The sequence below is a fragment of the Suricata suricatta genome, chromosome 4 (assembly GCF_006229205.1).
Source record: "Suricata suricatta isolate VVHF042 chromosome 4, meerkat_22Aug2017_6uvM2_HiC, whole genome shotgun sequence".
Lineage (NCBI taxonomy): Eukaryota > Metazoa > Chordata > Mammalia > Carnivora > Herpestidae > Suricata > Suricata suricatta.
In genome coordinates, this window is record NC_043703.1 from 134,378,675 (window position 1) to 134,401,531 (window position 22,857).

Genomic DNA, 22,857 nt, shown 5'->3' on the forward strand with positions numbered 1-22,857 from the left:
TTGTTCACAGTCCGCAGCAGAGTAAGGGACAGGGCCCTGCTGTTCTTTGTAGATTCTCATGTTCTGAGTTCATGGATAAATTACCATTATAACATCTAATTTGTAAGGAAATACTGTTTACATTGTCAGAATCTCCCAGCAATGTAGATACTGTTTTAACAATCAGAACAACTTAAAGTTTCAACATATAATTTCACCTAGAGAGTTGAAATATATATATATACATCCAGTTGAGGAATGATACCTAAGACAAGTAGTTCGGATTTAAAGATAATGCAAATTCATGTCTCCTTTTTTTAGACTAATTTAAATACCCTACCTTTTCTCAACACAGAGAAAAGACTTCAAGTGACAGCCTAGAGAAATGCATTAGTTTGGATTTAAGCTGAACTTCAGTTAAATGTGATGAGAGGTGTTTTTTTTTTCCTAATTAACCTGATTTTTGTTTCCTAAAATAGACAAAAAGCATAAAATTTCCCTGACAGAAAAATGAAATTTTTTCTAACTAGTAACTGAGTGCTATTTATAATCTCTCCTGATTCACTGATGGGCAGCCGAGGAAGGTTTGTCTCGTAGTGGTTAGCAAATAATTCTGAAGTGCTTTTTTTGTTACTTTGTCTTAATTTAAGGTCACTAGTTTTAAGGACCTTGTTAGCAAATTTTGGATGTATTTTAAGAGACAGTGGATAATTTGGAGAAATATTTCATTGCTACTTTTTTGGTTCATTTTAAATAGATTTTTAAATTACATACTACCAAAAATGCAAAAAGGTACATGGCCCATCACTAAATGCTTTTCCAGATTCCTTAGCTCCCATTGTCTAATGTCTGATTGCTAGACATTTTCGTAGTATATACTTACTTTGGCTAGGTAAAATGTTAATAATTTGCCCAACCTTCATTTTTTGATTAATTGGATCCCTGCTTAAGGAACTGTATTCTATATAACGAATCACTGGCAAGGTAGGTTGGCCAAAAATTTGACCTTTGGCTGTGTTTCGTGTACAGGTATATACATACATGTGACATGAGCATGGATGTAGCACTTCTCTTACTGTACTGATATGTCTGCTTTATTCTTGTGACCAGGCAGTGTTTTAAAACTCACAGGATTTCCTGCTTTCTCCATAGGTGATCAGGCAGACAGATTTCCATTTATGGGTTTCTACCTATTCCAGACCATACAGGAACTAAGATAGGGTGTAGGGTTTTTTTTTTAATAGAATATGTATTTTGACTTAACTGAGTTTTCTTTTCTTTTGAATGCTGTTATTGGTGTCAACTTTTCTGATTATTTAAAACCAACAAAATACTATTGTTAAAAGAAAAAGAAATTATTTCTGATTGTTTTTAATGTAGAGCAAAAATTCTAAAGATGACTTTTAATTCTCTTCTAAAGATTTAAGTAATAGTGAAAAAAGTAAATTGAATTACACAGTTCCTGACACAATTGAATGTAATAGTAGGGAATGCCATATCTGGAGTCAGAACTGTCTCTTCCTGTAAGCTCTGTGACTTTGAGAAATTTACCTCAATTTTCTCTAGTAAATAAAATGGGGATTATAATAGTCCCTGCCTTATGGGTGAAATGTAATAATCATTGCAAAGCATTCAGGGCAGTTAGGGTTTAGTAAATACCAAATAACTGCCCTTATCTGTGTAGTATTTACTCAGTAAGTAATTTTTTATTATAAAAGCAGTGAATGTGAGTGAATAAAACTGCTCTTTGGTTTTAAAGAAATAGGAAGTTTTTTTGTTTTGTCTTCAGCTATACTCAGGACAATACTTAAAGATTGTTTTTAGCCAGTGAGGCAATTTCAGAAGATTTCAGTAACCAGCATGTAAATTTTTTAGCTAATTCGAATAATGCTAAATATTTTGGCTGTGGGTTTTTTGTTTTATTTTTACTTCCCTTTTATCGGTTTCTTCACTTTCATCACTTAAATCTGTGATTGTATATTGTTCCCCATTTTTAACATTTTCATCCAGATTTCCTAATTATTTTAGATTGACTTAGTAACTCAGTATCTGTGGGCATCACTTCTGTTTTATTTTGTTCATTACTTTCTAAAAATTCCATAAGAGAAGAATCCACATGGACCAGTGAATAGTGACCCTGTTTATTGTATAGCACTCAGTCTTGGTGATTAAATCAGTATTCCTTTTCCCCAGGGCTCGCAAGATATAGTACTTAGTGTAAATGAACCTCTTAGCAAATTTAGCCATGTTTCACTTCTCTTTTATAAAGCCTGGAAAGCAAATTATATATCCTACTTTTCATTAATACTTCATGAATTACGTAACCTTATGAACAAAATACCTGTAACACATAGTAGGAGATTTATTAGTAAATAAATTAAAAGTATACGTGAGACCCTAGCAGTAAAGCTAGCTGCTGTTCCGTGTTCTCAGATTCAGCTTTTCTCTCTCGTTCTTGGAGAACATAGTCTTCCTGGGAAGATTATTTTTTAAAAAGTGGAATGCTGTGGAAGTCCAATTAAATATGGTAACTGGAAAATAAACTACATTTTTACTTTGCCTCTTAATTGTTCTCAAATTTGAATATTCTCTTGGAAAAAGAGGTGCCCCTCCCCCCCCAGATATTGGCATGTGCTTAAGAAAAAAGTTCTTTCCTATCTTCTAAATGCTGTAAAAGCCCACTATGATACTGTATTTCACTTGTTAACATAGTTTAAAGCAGTGCTTCCTAAATTTTTGGTCTCAGGATCCCTTTATAGTCTTAAAAATTATTGAGGACTGCAGTGAGTTTTTTTATATGAGTTAATAACTGTCAATATTTACAGTATTGGAAATTTAAACTGAGAAATTTTCAAAATATTTACTTAAAATAGTAATATACTCATTACACATTATCATAAGTAACATTTTTTGGTGTGTGTATTTCAAAGAATCCTCATAGGGCACCTGGGTGGCTCAGTTGGTTGAGCATCAGACTTCAGCTCAGGTCATGATCTCGCAGTTTGTGAGTTCGAGCCCCACATCAGGCTCGCTGCTGTCAGCTGGTCAGTGCAGAGCCAGCTTCCAATCCTCTGCACCCCCTATCTGCCCCTCCCCCACTTGCACTCTCTACAAAAGTAAATAAATTTTTTTTAATTCCTCATCATTAAGGACCAATTTAAATGCCACTTCAAATCTAACACCATCCGATTCCTCTCATGAGACTTAGAAGCAGCAAATAATTGCATTAATAGATTTTATATGTCTGTGTAATTCAACCAACTTTTTATTGAGGCCCACTAATAACATTTTTTATGAAAAACAGCTATCTTTCTTAAACAAAATAATAGAAAATTGGCATTGTTTTGTATTTTTTGCCAATCTCTTTAATATCTGGCTTAATAGAAAACAGCTGGATTCTCATATCTGCTACTAATCTGTTGCGTTATCTTGTATTTTATAACCTCTGGAAAACTCCAGAGTTTCATTCTCAATGAAAAAATAAAGAGTGAAGAAGGTAAATGCTTTTTTGTATTATATGCAATATGAAAATAGTTTTGTTCTTGCAGACCCCCTCCAGGAGGCCAAGGGATCTCTGGGATCCTTAGACCACACATAGAATTGCTAGTTTAAAGAAATGTTGCTTTAGTTGTCATAATAAAGAAAATGTGAATTGAGTACTTACTGTATTTTAAAGTACTATTCTAAGCATTTTACCCATATTCATTGTATCTTTAGATAAAGGCTTTGATGTGGGTACTGTTACAATTCCTGTTTTACAGATAATGGAAACTGAAGCATGGGGAAATCAAAGTACTTATTGAAGGCCACACAGCTTACAGTGGGAGAGGCGGGCCCCAGATGCGGGCTGTCTGCTGGGCAGGCTAGCATCCTGTGTGACCCTGCCGCTAGTCAGGAGCGCCTGCCTGCCTAGAGCTAGCCCTTGAAGAGCTTTGGGAATAAGATCATAGATTTGACTGAAGTACCTCACTTGTTTTTTATCTGCAAAATGGGATGTGCAATTAGTTTATGGCCTTCCCGTGTCATTTACCACTCAAGTCAGAGCTTTGTCATTTTTAATACTTAGATTGTTGGTAAACTGGCCTAAATTAAAATATTTGAAGACCGGAACCTATTCTGTTGCTCATACCAGCTAACTGTTCCTTTCAATTTCTCTGGTTTTATGTTTTGATAATTCTAAGGGCAGTTTTTTCCAATATATATCAGAGGGGAAAAATGACTAGAAGGTATTGTCTTACCTTTTGAGGAGAGTAAATTTTCTGTTGGCTCACTTTTCCCTCAGTAATTTGTTAGTAACAGTATTTCTCCCTATCCCGTTGGGTTTAAGAAAGCTACTGAGTTTTTATGTTTGAAGAGTGCAAGTCCATGCAGCGAAAAGTAAGGGACCTTCAGGAATGCCGTGAGTTCTCTCTCACGTTCCTGAATACTACAGTTTCATTAATTGCTCCTAATGATAAAATCCTCGCACCTGGTCTGATACAGGCTTAGTCTCCCAAAAGTGTAAATGTGTTTGCCAGTACACCACTGGAGAACAGATGCTTCAGGTAAGTGAGTGTCTTCCGTGAAAGCAAAGTGCTACTACATTCATGTATTCACATCACATGCATGCATGCTTTTGCAGAGATCCAACATGTTGAGTTTCATTTTGTAGGATTGCCTGAGAGCATGATGTTTTTTTTAAAGTGTGTCACCTTCCTTATTTTAAGAAAAAGAAAATATAATTTCAGGTGTCAGGTAAAATGTTCCAGGTAGAATTTGAATCCTGGAAACCCCTGACTATGACCCTGCAATTATGGTTTTGTCAGTCCTATTGTGACATTTCATGGTGGGTTGTCCTCTGTTTGAACTGGTATTTTTCCAGTAAACATTAGGATTTATTTTGTTCATTTCAAATACATGTATAAAGACATTAGCAGCAGAAAATATGGATATATTATTAAATAGAATTTGATGTTCTGTAGTATAAAGATCTTTGTAGCTGATGTTAGTAAGTAGTAAAAAGTAACTTAAAATTTACGGTTAAGGTTCAAATAATGAAAATATGTACTTCGTAGTCCTTTGCTTATTCACATTAGTTTTTTGTTTTTGTTTTTCTTTTGAGGAGTCTTCTGAAGTCTGTTGAAGAAGAATTACATCAGCGGTAATTTTGATTTTTAATTAAGCTTAAAACACTCTGTGTCACAGATGAGTAGGGTCTGTTGGCCCCTTTTCTGTCATGTAGCCTCACGTGGTTTTGTTGTTTAATTCTGAATCCTGTGAAGCTGCAGAAATAAAATGCTGTTTTGCAGTAGCCATTCCTACACTTTCTAAAATTTCTTCTTGAGCCATTTTCATAGAATCTTCTGATCCGTAGTCAGACGCGTTATCCATTGTGCCACCGGCCCCCTCCTGGAGCCATTTTCATAAAGTCCATTTAGTAACAGTGAAATTATCCTTTGTCCCTAGAGGGCACGTGGCACATTTAGAAGATGATGAAGGGGATGATGATGAATCCAAACAGTAAGTTCTTTTTCTGTTTTTGACATAAGGTGTCATTTGATGTGATTTCATAAATCTAACAGCTTTATATTGACACTATTATGGGTTATACCACAGTTTCTTTCTCTGTTCTAGTTGTATTAGTCAGCTCAAGCAGCTTTAACAAAATACCATAGAGAGGTGGTCCGAACAGCAGTCTGACTCACAGTTCTGGAGGCTGGGAAGTTCAGGCTCGAGCTGCCAGCCTGTTTGGTTCCTGTTGAGAGCTCTCTTTCAGGCCTACAGATGGGAGCCTTTTCACCATGTTCTCCCATGGGCCTCCTCAGTGCATGCGTGCATACAGAGAGAGAGGTCTCCCCTTCTCGTAGAAGGCTTCTCATCCTCTCCAGCTAGGACCTTACTCTATGACCTCGTTTAACCCTCCACTAAACACTAGAATATAAACAGTTCAGCCAAGTTGTCTACTTCTCTGGCAAGGATCACTCTTCCTCCCATTTCCAGTAATATGGTCATCATTTCCATCGCAGACCTCCATCATTCCCACCACAGAATGCCTTCGATGTGTACATTCTACCAATATTTTGTTGATGATTATTGATGTATTCTCTAAGAAGACGGAAATTTTCTCTTCAGCTCTCTTTCTGAACTCTCACCAAAATCACTGTTAACGTCCCTATTTCTAGCATGTACTTCAGAACTCATCCAGCCTCTATGTGTTAATCAGTTCCAAAGCTGCTTGCATAGGGGTGCATGGTTGGCTCAGTCAGTTGAGCACCCGACTTTTTTTAAAAATTATTTTTCTGTTTTTTATTTATTTTTGAAAGACAGAGACAGCATGAGTAGGGGAGGATCAGAAAGAGAGGGAGACACAGAATCTGAAGCAGGCTCCAGACTCTGAGCTAGCTGTCAGCACAGAGCTCAACATGGGGCTCGAACCCACAAACCATGAGATCATGACCTGAGCCTAAGCCAGATGCTTAACCGACTGAACCACCCAGCTGTCCTGAGCATCCAGCTCTTGATCCTAGCTCAGGTCATGATTCCACTGTTCATAGGATCAAGCCCTGCATGTCTGCGCTGACAACATGGAGCCTGCTTGGGATTCTCTCTCTCTTCCTCTCTCTCTCTGCTTCTCTCCTGTACGCTCTCTCCCTCCCTCTCAAAATAAATAAACAAACAAAAAAAAAAATCTAAAAAAAAAAAAAAAGCAAAGCTTCTTCCACGTTTGGGATATTTGTTGTAGCAGTATTCCACTCCTTGGTACCATGGTGTGTCTTAGCTTGGGCTGCCATTACAGAGGACCACTGACTGAGTGACATGAGTAACAAATTTGTCACAGCTCTATTCTGTTCCTGGTGGGGGCCTGACTTGTAGACAACTGCCTTCTTGTTTTGTCCTTGGATGGCCTTTTCTTGGTGTGTATATAGAGAGAGAGTGTGTGAAGGAGAGATCTCTCTTCTCTCCTTCTAAAGTCCTGTTGGATCAGATACATGGGAATGTTTTCATTTACGTAAGCATTGATGCTTAGGTTTTTTTTAGATTATTTTATTTTCTTTAAAGAAAGGTACAGTTTCATGGTAGGGTGACAGGTACCTGACTAGCAGTTGGAGGCATGAAGGCAGAGGTTTTCTTTTCTGTCTCAGTACTCGTTGACCTTGAATCAGGTCACTTAACCTCTCCAGACCTCTCTTTTCCTCATCTGAGAGTTTATGGTTCCATCTTTTAATTTTTTGTACATCAAAAACTCCAATTCTGAATTGTAATGAATCTTAGCTTCAGTCAGATAAATTCTGCTTAAAATTTTATAGAGAATGTATGTTTTGATGAATTTTATCAGAGATATTTTATGTCTAACAGTAATAAAAATGAAACTTACATTGTGATATACTTTTATACTATGTCATTTTGCTATTTTTTCCCTAACTAGTTATGTTTTTATTCAATTGCTGTAAACTGGAATTGTAGTTCTCTTTTCCTATTTTAATTTGAAACCAAGAAAGCATATTTACTTAATTACTTCTGAATAAAACTTCATTCAGCTTAACTTGAACATTGTACAGAACGTTTTTGGAAAACACTCATAATCTCAGAAAAGAGAACTTGTTTATGTAAATTTTCTTCCATATCTTTGAAAAATAAATTATACTTGAGTAATAATTCAATTCTGATTCTAAACTTTTACGTTTTTATAGTTCAACCATGAAAGCAAAAGTCCCACCTCCTTTGCCACCAAAGGTAAGCAGTTTGGTTTTTCAGTGTGAATTATGTGTGGGTGCGGGTGTGTGTGATTGTCCTGTCCATTAGTACTGTATTAATAGTAACTCTGTAGCTTATTGGCACTTGAGATCCACAAAAAAAACATGAAGTTATTAACCATGATAGTGGATTGTGATTAATTTTGGTTGTCTTTTTTTAATTATCCAACTTGTTGTTTAGTATTTATTCTAAATAATAAGTTCTAGAATTTCGTACATGAAGACCATTAAATAATTGCACCTGGCTAGAAATCTCACATTTTTGTAAGATTTTATCGTTCAGAAACTATGATCTACTAATAAATGATTCCTAAGAATAGGTAACAGATAGTGATTTATCATCATAGATATTTAATTATCAGAAAGTACTTTTACTTGAAAAATACAGAATAATGGGCGCCTTGGTGGCTCAGTCGGTTAAGCATCCGGCTTCAGCTCAGGTCATGATCTCACAGTTCGTGGGTTCGAGCCCCCACGTTGGGCTCTGTGCTGACAGCTAGCTCAGAGTCTGGAGCCTGTCTTTGGATTCTGTGTCTCCCTCTCTCTCTGACACTCCCCTGCTCATGCTATCTCCCTCTCTCTCTCAAAAATAAATAAAAACATTTAAAAAAATACAGAATAAGACAGTAATTTTCAAAAGTTTTTAGCAACAGTGTTTTGTCAGAAACATTGTAAAATGGTAAAATCCTTTTCACTGATGGGTTTTTTGAAGGCAAAATGAATTAACATAGGTAATACTAATATAAACTTACAAGTTTATATGCACAGGAAATTTTATTTATAAAATGAACTGTTTATAAAATGAACTGTTACAAGGTTTGAAATCAGGGTTTATAAATGAGAATTGGAGTCTGACCAGTCTTGGTGTCTAATGTATTACTATATTTTGTTTCATTTTATACTTAAAAAAAATTATGATTCACACAAGTAAATAATACTGTATTTGCTTATTTAGTTTTACGTTAGAATTTCAAAACCATAAGTGTGAGCAATCTTTCTAGTCAGGAACACATGAAGAATTTATAAAGCCTCCAAACCTTCAGCTGACTGGGCTTTTCCCACTGTCTGCACAGGAAGAGTCTTAGCCATTCCATATTGCTGTGTTAGTCTTTTCCAGTATGATAAAATTTTAATTGCTCTCTTCTCCTGCCCCAGTCTGAAAGATTAAGCATTAACATAAAAGATATTGAGTCATCTAAGAGAGACAGGTTAGTCTTGTAAAGAACTGAAATTTGATTAGTCTGAATGTTTAAAATAAAAAGAGACTCATTCAAATTGGAGATCAGAAAGAGCAGACTATTTTTTTTAGCAGGTCTAGATAAGAAGGCTTGTGAAGGAGTTAATAGAAAGGGGCCACTTGTTTTTCCTGAGAAAACTATGTTGTTGTACATTTTTAGGATATGTATTAAGATAATATGAACCAGATAGTTGAATAACCTTAAAGCTCAGCTAGTAAACACAGTTCAGAAGCCTCTGATATAGACTAGTATTTACTTCAGGAAAAATGTTTAATATTTTTCTTTTTAAATGAAACAAGTAAGTTCGTGTTTAATCCTTGGTCTCCGTTTCTGTATTATTTCAGCCTAAGTCCATATTCATACCACAGGAAACGCACTCTGCTGAGGATGACAATCAAGGAACCATCAAGAGATGTCCCACGTCAGAGAGCCCGGCAAAGCCAACCCAAGTCCCACCGAGACCACCCCCTCCCAGATTACCTCCACAGAAGCCAGTTGCTTTAGGTAATGACGGGAGGGAGGGCAGCCTAAGAATGTTACCAGGTTTTCGTACTGTGAAGAAAATGGAGGGTGTCTTTCTTTTAAGAGTATTTGAAATTCCTCTGAGGGAGAGGAGAAGAAAGGCGTTCACTGTAGGGATGGTTTCTGCTTTTCTGCCACCTAGTTTGGAGTGTTCATATGACAGGATTCCCGTGACCCATTCTGGTATTAAATGTCCTGGTTTCTCATTTCGTATCTAGCCTTCTTTCCTGGAGAATGGTAAACGCTCAGTTCATCTCAGTGTGGCAATAGAAGCCACTGAACAAACAAGGACAGTGTGTCTCGGTTGTAGGCTTACTTGTGTGTTGGAAAAAAAAGAGAGTACTTTGTCTAACTCCTTTTATTTCATATTATCATTTTTAGAAAAATGATTGTCACTATTGCTAAGTATTTGTCTCCAAATTAATACTAGGAGATGCTGCTTTATTACTATATTCTTGTGTATTATGCAGAAGAAACAATTAAAAAGCAACTAAAATTTCCTGGATATTGTAAATTGTCCTTTCCTGAAAGTAGTTAAATGTTCAGTATTTGTTTTTTTACATAAATATATGTGCTTAGATATAACCTGATTTTTATTTGTCTATATGAGGGGCACCTGGGTGGCTCAGTTGGTTAAGCGGCCAACTTCATTCTGCTCAAGTCATGATCTCACAGTTCATGGGTTCGAGCCCCACATCAGGCTCTGTGCTGACAGCTCAGAGCCTGGAGCCAGCTTCAGATTCTGTGTCTCCCTCTCTCTCTGCCCCTCCCCTGCTCATGCTCTGTCTCTCAGAAATAAATTAAAAACATTAAAAAAATTTTTTTAATTTGTCTAAATGAAAAAAATAGAAATAGAAGTAGAACCATAGGTATCAGACTTTTTTTCCATAGTACTAAATATTTCTGATTGGGTGATCAGAAATGAAGGCAGAAACCATCTGAGAAATCGTATTTTTCTTTTCTACTTGATAATTTTCTGAAAGTTTATATGAAAATTAATCCTTTTTAACTATATTTAAACATCTGACTGAAGGAAATGGAATGAGCTTCCAGTTAAATGGTGAACGAGATGGTTCATTATATCAACAACAGAATGAACATAGAGGCACAAACCCTTCAAGGAAAGAAAAGAAAGATGTACCAGTAGGTATTTATATTTATAATATTCCTAATATATAATAATACTTAATAATATAATTGTATTTGTTTTCTTTTTCATTGTTAAGTTTTATTGTAATTAAACTATAGCGATTATATATTTTACATTTAGTATATTGGTATTTTAATATATTAATTATAATTGCTTAAATCTCAAAAAACATAATTTTGCTGTGGCAAACTTGAATGATGGCTTTTTGCTATTCAAATTATGTAGGCCATTTTTTTAAATAATATATTTTAACTGACCTTCAGCATACAGGTAACTATTATTCTCATTGATGAGATTCTTAAAAAGTTTCCTATGCAGTCTCGAAAAGTTATGGAAAGAAGGACATGGACATTGATAAGGAAAGCTAGAACTTTATTCAAGACAAATTTTTAACTGTAGATAATTCATGGTATTGCTGTTACTCAAAGAAAATACCTAACAAGGAGGAAAAATTAAAATTATTTTCTGGTGGATATAAAATAATCACTTTAGAAAAGATGAACTTACCTCAGTAACTATTCCTGTTACAAACGTAGGATAAAACGCTGTGACATAACTGTTAAAACATAAATAGTATTTATTAGGATATTAAAATTTTTTTTACATTTGTAAAGAATTTCCTCTGGATCATCAGAAGACATCTGTCTATCAGCAAAGAACTTAAAACAATAAAAAAAATCCTTAAAATACCCAATTCAGCAGATGACAATGAGATCATAAGATGAGATCGTATTTTTGTTGTTGTTGTTGTTTTTATTGTGCATTGGGGCACATAAGTGTTCGGATAGGTTGAGCTTGATTTTTGGATCAGGTCATGATCCCAGGGTGGTGGGATCCAGCCCCGCACGGCTTCCCACTGAGCACGGAGCTTGCTTGAGATTCTCTGTCTCTCTCTCTTCCCCCTCCCCCCACATGTGAATGCACACTCTCTCAGATCATAAAAAAAAATAAAAGTTTTGTGTATACTAATAGTTGCTTTTATAGACATTTTTGTACATTTAAAATATTATGTGTATAAACCTTTGGTTTTAGGCAGGAAGCACATTGTTAGAAACTTTTGTACTTCTGTTTTCTTAAGATTTCATGATATAATAGGACATGCCCTTTTTATATTTAGTTAAAGCATTTAACTAGGATTATCCATTATAATTTGTGAAGCTTAAGTAGACTGTGATTAACAGAAGCATCAAGGGTTCTTTAGCAATGGGTTTTTATGTTTTCCAACAGAGCAGGGACTTTTTGCGTTCATCAGTTTATATTTTAGCAGCACTGTTAATGCAGTAGTACAGAAACACAGCTTAATGACTCTAAGGTGCAGCATGAGAACCTTTGAGAGATGTATACATTTTTTAGTGTGTGCATTTGTAATTCGTTCTGTTACCTTATTTCATTATGATCAGGAACTACTGTACTGTAGTAGTGACACTAACAGTGATTCTGAAATGTGTCGCTGACTGTATAATAGGATAAGCAGTATCCATGATACATTGAAACATGATTACAGTTTCTGCAGCTTGAAATTATTTACAGCAATTCTGCCCATACTCCATGGAAATCTGACAGTTGCAACATTCATAGCTCCCTAACTTAAAATGTATTTTTTGCAAGACATCTGGGTGACTCAGTCAGTTAAGCACCTAACTCTTTTTGGCTCAGGTCATGATCTCACAGTTTGTGGGACTGAACCCTGGGTTGCCCTCTCTGATGACTGGTGGAGTCTACTTGGGGTTCTTTCCACCACCACTCCCCCCACCCCTTCCCTGCTCATTCACACACTTCTGTGCACACTCTTTCAAAATAAATAAATAAACTTTAAATAATATTGTGCTTAACTAGATGGTCTAAGGTAATTTTAGAACATAAATATAAAACCAAGTACATAAATTATTTGCAAAATGAAAAAAAATTACCACAAATTGGTAGCAGTAATAGGCTATACATTTTCATACACCTATCTACAAAGTAGAATTTCAAATAGTTTTAATTTCAGAAGTGTCTGAGAGTTACAGAAGTAAAACTACATAGACTATTTCATTTGTATCAGGTATATGAAATCAATTAATTTTTGTCACATCAGTTAAATAATTTTGACTTAGCCTGAGAAAAATTAAGATGCCATTCCTTAAAATGTTAGTAAGATTAACCTCCAAAGAAATCCAGGCTTTCATAAAATTTATCTTTAAGTATAATCTCTCTGAAAGGCAGGGGTACAAATAAAAAATCCCAGGCATGTAGCCCTTTGGAAAAATATCTGGTATTATTGAGTTGGGGTTTTTTTGTTTTTTTGTTTTTTTTTTACTTTAGAGAGTGCGTGCGTGAGTTGGGGAGAGGGACAGAGTGAGAGAGACAGAATCTCAAGCAGGCTCCACACTCAGTGTGGAGCCCAATATGGGACTCAGTCCCATGACCCTGGAGTCATGACCAAAAACAAGAGTTGAGTGCTCAACTGACTTAGCCACCCAGGCGCCCCTTTTGAGCATGTTTTTACACTCCTTATAATTATCAGTATACTCTGACCAATGATTGATATATATGAATCCATCAAAATGTAAAACTTCAACTGCCATGATAAACAAGGTTAAGATAGTCTACAGACTAGGACAAAACATTTGTAATATATTTAATGGATAAAGTATTCAAATCTGGAATATGTAAAGAACTCCCAACAAATAGATAAGAAAAAGATAACTCAGGGAAAAAAATGAAAAAGTTTATAGATGAGAAAAACAGATAGGCAGTAAGCTTTTTTAAAAATATTCTCAATCTTCCTAGCAATCAGAGGCATGCAAATTAAGGAGAAAACAGTTTTTACTGATCAGTTTGATAACATTAAATGTCTGTGAGACCAAAGGAGCCAGGGCTCACCCACACTGCTGACGGGTGTGATGTGAAGTGGGCACTCAGACAGACAGCTTGGTGGTCAGGCTCCACTAACATGTGGAAGGTACAGACTTTGTATTCCAGTGGTTTCTCTTCTCGCAGCACACCCTAAAACAGTCATTCACACATTGCCTAGTAAGGTATATACAAGAGTGAGCATTTCTGTGTTGTTATTATAGTAGAAAAGGGAAAGTAACTTAAATATCCAATAATAATTAGGGAATAGCTGAATAAAGTATGTTATATTCATACTGTGCTACAGTTAAATGAACCAGATCTATGTGGACTGATACAAAGATCTGTCCAAGACCCAACATTAAGGCAAAGGACAGGTTGATAAAACAGTGCATTAACTATGTTCTAAAACACACACCAAAACAATGTTTTCTATGGGGACACATATATAAATATATAGAAAGGTGGCCTGGAAAGATACACAAATACGTGAGTACATATAGTTGCCTAGAAAGAGGTTTGGAAGGGGCACACTAAACGGGCTTTTTTGGAGAGGGTGCAGGTACCAGAACTAAGTGGACTGTGGAAGGATTATAGGGGACTTTAACCTTATCTGTGTTGTGTCCTTTTACAAAGAGAGCATGCTCATGTATTTTATTTCAATACATATGTTTGAAATACAGTATTACTATACCAAACAGCAACAAAAGAAGTATATTCATGCACATATGTATTCTTTTTCCAGAAGCCTATTAGTAACGGTCTACCCCCAACACCTAAAGTGCATGTAAGTACAAACATCAAATAAGTTGTTTTCAGCCTAAATACAATGACTGATGGTTGCTTGACTGTATACCCTTGGTTAGACTTGTACCTATTTGAAGGAATCTCCATTATTAGTATTTAAAAAACTATAAGGTTGCTAATTTAAATATTAATTTCTACATTTTAAAGCTCCTTTATTCCAAAATTTGTTAATATCTTCTTTGCAGATATTCTTGAAGAAATGTAGAAAAGGCAAATTGTCATGGTTTTGTTTTTTAGTTTTTTTGTTAGACCATGCTGTTTGAGGATGAAAATTATATTAGTTCAGTGTAATTGGGTGCCAGTATTGATAGAACTACATTTTTGCCGCTGCCAGTCTTTAATCTGAAACATATGTGACACTAATTTAAGTGTCCACAGAGTTTCTAGTCTGTAACCTCTCAACTCTGCTTTTTAGCCATTTAGTTTCTTGTTTTTTAGTCTTTTTACAAATCAGTATAAAGATCTACATATGTATGCCTTATCTTGTAACTGTTTTGAGAGTGGCGGGCTCCCAGTCTGGCAGAGGCACATACAGGATGTGATGGGATGGCCTGTGGCTGCAGGAGAGGACCCTTGTGTCAGGTGCACGGCTGATGGGGAGGAGCCCTGACTGGGAAGCCAGGCGGCTGACTGCACAGACCAGCGTACACTTGGGTGTGCTTTGGTTGTTTGGCATCTCATTTTGTCATTTGGATTTTTAGGGGTTAGGCAGCACCTCCACATAAGAGTTTTGGCAGCTGTCTTAAAGCATAGTTACCAGCATGAGTTAAATGATACAGTTTCTGCCCTACACCGTAAAAACAGGCCTGTAGGTCTTCTACCACCTTGTTGTCATTTGGTACTAAACTCTCTAAGATATTTGTTGGTAGGTTTCTGTGAGGAAAAGGAAATCTTAGGATTTATTATTTTGATTATTTTTATGTTAATATTTTTAATCCACGATAATCAGCTACAGTGGTGTGTGTCTCTGGGTATCATCTCCATATTTGTGAAGAAAACACTCCCAACTATAAAATGATACACAGTGCTCTTCTCTTCATCAAATACTTTTGTGTTCTTCCCCCTCCAAGTTGTTGCTAGTAAAAGTGATTAAATGAATAAGCTTTCTTGTATTTACTTATTCTAACCTGAACAATAATTTCAAAATTAACATTTTATTCTTTGAAGATAAGAAAAAAGTCCAAATGAATGATACTGTGTTTCCTTATAAGGTATTTATTATATGAAAGACTTGTAAATGGGCTTAATAAATATTAACAAAAAAAAAATAAAGCTTTTTATTGATTCCATCCAGGGAAAATAATCACATTGCTCAGTTTTTTAAATAAAGAATGGGTCTGGATGTTTTAAAGAGCATATATGCATTTGTAATCAGCCATACCGCTTTCATGTTGAAGTATTAAATTCAATGATTAATAACATTTTAGTATTAATAAGATTATTTAACATTTATTTATTATTAATAACATTTCAATGATTCAATAAATAAAGTAAAATAAGAAAAGGGTTCCCCTTTGTAACAGTTATATTTTCCTTCTTAGCAGGGAGTATCTTATTACTTGGTTGTTCTTTATTTTTCCAGATGGGTGCCTGCTTTTCAAAGGTTTTTAATGGATGTCCCTTGAAAATTCACTGTGCAACATCATGGATAAACCCAGATACAAGAGGTAGTACTATATGTTTTTATCTGTTATCTGGGTTTTTTTTTTTTTTTTCAATGTTTACTTTTGAGAGAGAGGACATGAGTCAGGGGAGGGGCATAGAGAGGGAGATGTAGAATCTAAAGCAGGCTCCCAGCTCTGGACTGTCAGCACAGACCCTGATGCAGGGCTCAAACTCGTGGACCGTGAGACCGTGACCTGAGCCAAAGTCAGACAATTAACTACTAAGCCACTCAAGCAGCCCCCTTCCTAATTGTTTTTTGAACTGAAGCCATGAAAGTATTTTTTTCACCCTGTTCTGAATAGATTTCTGAAAAATATTTTGTTAAAATTAAAAAAGAAAAATTAAGCACTGTCTTATAGCCGTGCTTGAGGTGACCCGTGACACTAAAATTTCACTGTGCTGTCCCCTTAATATAGCAAAACCATATACTCTCTGCCACCCTAATTTTCTCCACAAAAGTTTTTCCACTTTGACTGTTTCAGACACGACTGTTGTTAAAGGAGTTTAGCTACACAGCGCCCGGGATGTGGTGGCCACTTCAGAGGATCTCTCCACCTTAGGGCGATCATGATAAGAATCATTGCCATTAGTCACTGGCCAGAGACTGCCTGCATTGTCTCACTACATATCTGTATCTTAATGTATGTGTGTATATGAGATCTGCATAAGCGCACACACACGCGCGTCTTCTTACTGAATCTTTTAGAAATCCAAGTAGGAACTTGTGTTTCACAGGTCGAGAAAAAAACATGCAGAAAGGCTCATCACCAGTCAGAGGGAAGGTGCAGTTCGAACCCAATGAGATTATATTATTGGACTACAAAACTCTGTCTTTAATCTGCCGGTACTAATCCTAGATACTGGTCAGCATAACACTACTCTTGGCCTTCTAACTTCTCAGCATACTTCAGTTTAGTCTGGACTAGTTCTGACTAAATGTTGTCAAAAGCAGATCAGACAGGACCATGGCTAAACTAAGATCTTCTAGACGATAATTGAGTACCCTATCCAGGTATCCAACTTTTAATCAGTTTTTTAAATAGGCAGTAGCCAGCTCCTGTTTTTTTGATGTTATTTCTTACATGAATTGTAGCCCATCTGCAAAAATGTTTTGAATCTGTATCAGTTTTTCTTTACATACTGTACATCAATTATGTAAGATTCTCTCTTAAAAGAATTTTTAAAAAATGAGCTGTAGATTCTCTGCCAGTCTCAGCACCCTCTGATGAGTGAGGGACCCTAGCATTCCAGCCTTCAGAACTTCTTTTACATAAAAATTTTCCTCACTGCTTTGAGCCTTGCATTTACATATAACTCAGTTCATTAAGGTAGAGTGTTTAGCCACTTATTTGTATTAAAATATATTTATTGCTTAGGGGTGCTTGGGTGGCTCAGTCGGTTAAGTGTCCAACTTCAGCTCAGGTCATGGTCTCGCAGTTTCTGAGTTCAAGCCTTGTTTCAGGCTCTGTGCTGACAGCTCGGAGCTTTGAGCCTGCTTCAGATTCTGTCTCCCTCTCTCTGTGCTCCTCTCCCACTAGCATTCTGTCTGTCTGTCTGTCTCTCTCTCTCTCTCTCTCTCTCTCTCTAAAAAATAAACATATAGATAGATAGATATAGCTTATCAATCACAGTAATTTTTTTCAGGGTATAATACATATGTACATAATCTTAGGCTATATAAATCCTTTTTGAAAGTATTTTTTCTATCAAAACTGGTGAAGTACTTTTGTCATTTCAGATCAGTACTTGATATTTGGTGCTGAAGAGGGAATTTATACTTTGAATCTTAATGAACTTCATGAAACATCAATGGAACAGGTACATTATTTTATATTTTCCTTTTTTAAAGTTATATATACATACTAGATAAAGAAGTTTCAGTTTTGTGATTTTTCTGCCTCTTTTTATGTTTTTATCCATAAAAGCTCCAAGCATATTGTATTTATCAGGTACTGAGGATGTGTTCACGGGACTTGCCCTTACCCTTTGGAACCTCACGAGTGTAATAGAGGCATGGCAGTAGCTGCGACACTCAGGTTAGGTGTCACACTCGGAGTGAGCACATGTCACGAGCACCTCCTGTGGGGAGCTGAGAAGAGACCATAAATGGCGATAGTCGAAGGTTCCCAGCCAGACAGACAGGGTAAATGTGAAGGCATGGAGTGGTGCAGCGGAGTGGCCAGGATGGGCCGCCATGAGCAGCCAGTCTGACTCAAGTATAGAGTGAGCGCAGAATAGTAACAGTAAGTGGAAGGAGGAGGAGAGGCAGGGCTTTGTGTTCCGTGCTTGTGCCCTGATCTGTATAGAACTGTTGGCAGCATGGTGACAGTTGACCCTAGAGATTTTGATCAGAGGGCCAGGAAATGTTGAGTTGGGGCTGAAAGGAAAAAATGTGTTTGGAATTGTGTGGGGATGTTGTCACAGTGACTAGGGGGAGCTTTTGATGTTTAGTACCCAGAGGCCAGCAGTGCTAAACAACCTGCAGAAACGATGATGGCGATATTAGTAGCTAATACCTGTATAAAACTTACTGTGCGCCAGATACTGTTTTTAAATGCTTTACATGGTAACTTGTTTAATCTTCACAACCCTCAGATACCATTCTGAGTTGTGTTTCAGATGAGAAATCTGAGGCACAGGAGGGATTAGTAACTGTGAGAGGTCCCACAGCGCCTGAGTGGATGAACTGGGACATGACCCAGGCCGGCTGGCTCCAGAACTCATGTCCTAAACTGCTTGACCACATTGCCCCTCCCGCCGGCTTTCCCCCTGTGGAGAGACGCTAGCTCTAGAGAATGATGAAAGACCTAGAATTGGCCAATTGAATGTCCAGTTCAACACGGACACATGATCGAAGTATTTTACCTATTATCTTTTATAAACTTCGCACTTTTTTTTTTATCAGCTATTCCCTCGAAGGTGTACATGGTTATATGTAATGAACAACTGCTTACTATCAATATCTGGTAAGTCTTTGCATTTTTATTTTTATTTTTTATTTTTAAGTTTATTTATTTTGAGAGAGAGAGGGTGGGAGCCAGGGAGGGGCAGAGGCAGAGGGAGAATCTGAAGGAAGTGGAACACCCAATGTGGGGCTCAAACTCCTAGGCTGAGCTGAAACCGAGAGTCAGACCCTTGACCCACCGAGCCACCCAGGGGCCCTAGTTTTTTGATACCTTACACTTGTTCCTGTTTATGTTGTTATCCTTTATATTGTGTGTGTGTGTGTGTGTTTTTTTTTTTTTTACAGGTAAAGCTTCTCAGCTTTATTCCCATAATTTACCAGGGCTTTTTGATTACGCAAGACAGATGCAGAAGTTACCTGTTGCTATCCCAGCACACAAACTCCCTGACCGAATCCTGCCGAGGTACGGTGTGCTTGATAAGGTTTCAGCCGTACAGATTATATGTTGATTCTAAATAATAGTTACACTGCAGAAATTGAAAAAGCACTCAGTTTGGGTTAGTAGAAATCATGTGTAATGAAAAAATTGTGAGAGGTAATAGATTTTCACAAGAACTGAGCGGCACCTCTAGAAATTTAAAACTAATTGCTACTTAGTATTGTATACATTATAAAACTAATTTTTTTTCCTGTAACTTGCCAGTAATTTTTCATCATGTCTAGTGGTTTGGACATATTTGTGTTAATTTGAATAACATGAATTTATCTCAAAGTCCAGTTTCTAAACTGAGAAAATCAAAATGATTTATTAAATTAAGGTTTTTACATTCAAAGATAATTACTTAGGAATTGAGGGCTTTTGCTTTTCTGCTTTCAGAGATTTTTCATTATGTTCTCTTTTCCTTTGCTTATTATTGTACTTCATTTGTTGACTAAAAGGTCTTCTGAGTCTGCTATAAATCTTATTTTACAAAAACATTATACTACAGCCATGCTTCCTGTATCATATCACTTGTAAAGCAACTAATGTGCAATGTTAGCTTTCAGGTATTTTGAAAAGCTGTTCTCAATTGCTGAGTTTATAACTACAGCTGAAATTTGCTTCTTTGTGCAAAAGATTTTTTTAAAAATTAACTTTTTTGATGAAAACCATTTAAAAATCATACTGCATGCTTTTCTGTCTTAAAATACATTACATTGAGTTTAATTGGACCTTTTCACGCTGACTCAGAGTCACAACTATGAACTCGATTTGTTATACTTCTACTACAGTATCTACAGTTGGGCTAGAGGCAAGAACTACCCCAAGAATGGGATCGGGGGTTCTTCACATAGAGTCCGTCTGCCTCTCCTTTCCTCTCAGCTGCCACTTGGTCCTACGGATTTTCGGACTCCTTAACAGCACATCTCCCTCCAGCCTTCTGACTTGATAATCCTAAATTCCTCTTGGCATGGAAACCGGCCACCAAGCCTTAAAATATACAGGCGCGCCGGAATGTAAAGCACATAAACTTTAATACATTCACTTTTTCTGTATCATTTTGTCAGAGTAGAAACCTTTGTAGCTTATTTGTAGCTGTGTTCAATTCTTAAAATTTTACTGACTATACAAGATGTGCGGAAAGTTTCCTAGTCTACAGCCGAAACAAAATCGAATAACGTATTACCTCTTCCTTTGAGGAATTTCCATAGAGGAAGAGTACTTGACCCCAAGGCTTTTATTTCATGTAGTCTTTTTATAGTCTTTAGTGCTGGTAACACTGACCAATGTGTCGTTCCCACTTCCTTCAGCTTGTTACCTAGAAACCAGTCATTGTAAAATCTACTCTTAATTCTCTCATTTACTGGCGAAAAAATCTGAAAACCTTTTTTACAGGATAAAATTTTATATATATCAGTACTCATTCTTCTGCCGTAAAGTAAGCACAAATTAAACTTCTTTTGGGCATCTTATAATGTGTTGTGGTTCTCATCATAAATGCAGGTTCTCATTATATTGCATGGTAAAGCTGCTTCTGTTAAGCGTAATTTTTAGAATCCAGCTAGACTTCAATCTAAATCCTACATTGTCCACTCAGTAGATTTGAGACCTAGAATACATTACACAACCCCTCGGGGTATTCATCTGTAAAATGGAACCAGTAGACCTGTCTTGCAGAGTTGTTTTAAAAATGATAAATTATGTATGAGAAGTATCTACCATGATTTCTGGCACAAATTAGGCTCTTAAAAAATAGTCCTATTATCATTACTAGGCATGGTAAGTTGAACTGTGTCTGTACTGTACCCTAAAATATCTCACATTAAACACATTGAGAATGTTGGTTCACAGAATTCCAGTTAATTGGGTGCTGGTAAATAAATTCTGTTGCCTTGTTGTAAAATCATGACTAAAATTAAGGTAAGTCTATATATAGATCACTGTAGAAAATTATGAGTTTTTATAACATTTCCATGTGCTGCTCACAACTCAGTTTTGAATCATTTCATTATCGTTAACTTCTAAGCTGTACTTCCTAGTCGATTTTGTCTTGACTGTGTAGTATTCCTTATAATCTCTCAGAACCTTGCAGCCAAGTAATCCTCCTGAATGTTAGCAGATTCAGTAACTTAACCCCCAAGTTAACTTTGGGGGCCAGGGGACAAGTTCACAAGTATGGACGAGGAACAGTAAGTTGGTTGCAGTGGAACTCTATCAAGAGCTTGATTCAGATTTTTTAAACTCTAAAAAGCACTTTGGTTCAAGCAGTTTACTTACTTAAAGGGTGTGTGAAATTTTTGTTTTATTTAAGCTGCATGAAATTCCAGCATATGAAAGGGTATTTTTATAATTCTTAATGTAATTTATGAATTGGAATGTAAAATTCTTCCCAGTGTAAACTCAGTCAAGAGGAACAATAGGTGCTGTAACCCAGAATTTGAATCAAGATATTCTAGATTATCACTGTAGTCATTTAGTGCCTCAGTATCTGACTAATTTCTGTGTCACTGTTTAGGTACCATAGTATCAACAAAATTCTGTATCACACGGATAAAGTACTTATGAGTGGTGACAGATTTTAACAACTCACCCTGCAAACTCAGAATACTCTTTAGTTAAACTGATCCAGAATCATAAAAGAAAAGTAGATTTGTTTTCAAAGTTGAATTACTACGAACACTACAGTTAGACTAAGACACTGCATTAGAGTTCTTCCTGAATTGCCAACTGTATGGCCTTGAGGAAATTACTAAATCTAACCCTCAGATTTCCTTTCCTTTTTTTTTTTTTTAAAGAGAGAGAGCACACAAGCATAGGTGGGGGAGAAAAAATCTTATAAGTAGGCTCTGTGCTGAGTGCACCCCCTAACCCTCAGATTTCTATACTATGACCTGTCTCCTGGCATTATCAGAGGGACTGATGCAGAACATGTGAAATTCATGGTAAACAGTAAGATCTCAGTAAATGTTAGCAATAATTACTATAGATTTTAATAATATCAGCGTGTAAAATATATTAAAAGCTGAAATTACAGTACCTCAGCATTACATGCTTGGTTACTACCCAGCTGCCAGTGTGCTGGTACAGTGGCAAGAACGTCCATCTAGATGATTCTGAGCTTTGGGCGCCTGGGTGGCTCAGTTGGTTAAGCATCCACATTGATTTCTGCCCAGGTCATGATCTCACAGTTTGTGAGTCAACCCCACAGCAGGCCTCATGCTAGTAGCAGGGCCTCTTTGGGATTCTCTCTCTCCCTCTTCCTCAGCCCTTCTCTCTCTCAAAATAAGTAAAAATGAACATTAAAAAAAAAAAGATTATTCGGAGCTTGTTTGGAATGGCATTGAGCCTCATATACGTGCTCTACAATTCTGTTACCTGCAAAGCACAAATCTGTTTTGTTTTTTTAAAAGATGTGCAGAGCAGGGACCTCTAATGTGGCACATTTACACATATAAAACGTTTATGTGTACAGAAATGGAGAAGTACAATTTGAGGCTTGCAAAACCTGGTGCATTAGCAGTCTGTTATATTAACTGTCATTA

The 22,857-nt window shown here is 36.4% G+C and overlaps 1 protein-coding gene across 1 annotated transcript in view; it reads left to right on the plus strand.

Annotated features, from left to right (window-relative positions):
* The window catches only part of MAP4K3 (mitogen-activated protein kinase kinase kinase kinase 3), a 192,940-nt gene that overhangs the window by 147,507 nt on the left and 22,576 nt on the right, over positions 1-22,857 (plus strand). The window contains exons 20-29 of the mRNA XM_029938550.1: positions 5,081-5,119; positions 5,425-5,478; positions 7,650-7,692; positions 9,295-9,454; positions 10,506-10,615; positions 14,203-14,244; positions 15,847-15,931; positions 17,668-17,747; positions 18,835-18,895; positions 19,180-19,297. Of these exons, the coding sequence (XP_029794410.1) occupies positions 5,081-5,119; positions 5,425-5,478; positions 7,650-7,692; positions 9,295-9,454; positions 10,506-10,615; positions 14,203-14,244; positions 15,847-15,931; positions 17,668-17,747; positions 18,835-18,895; positions 19,180-19,297 (792 nt within the window). The remainder of the gene's footprint in view (positions 1-5,080; positions 5,120-5,424; positions 5,479-7,649; positions 7,693-9,294; positions 9,455-10,505; positions 10,616-14,202; positions 14,245-15,846; positions 15,932-17,667; positions 17,748-18,834; positions 18,896-19,179; positions 19,298-22,857) is intronic.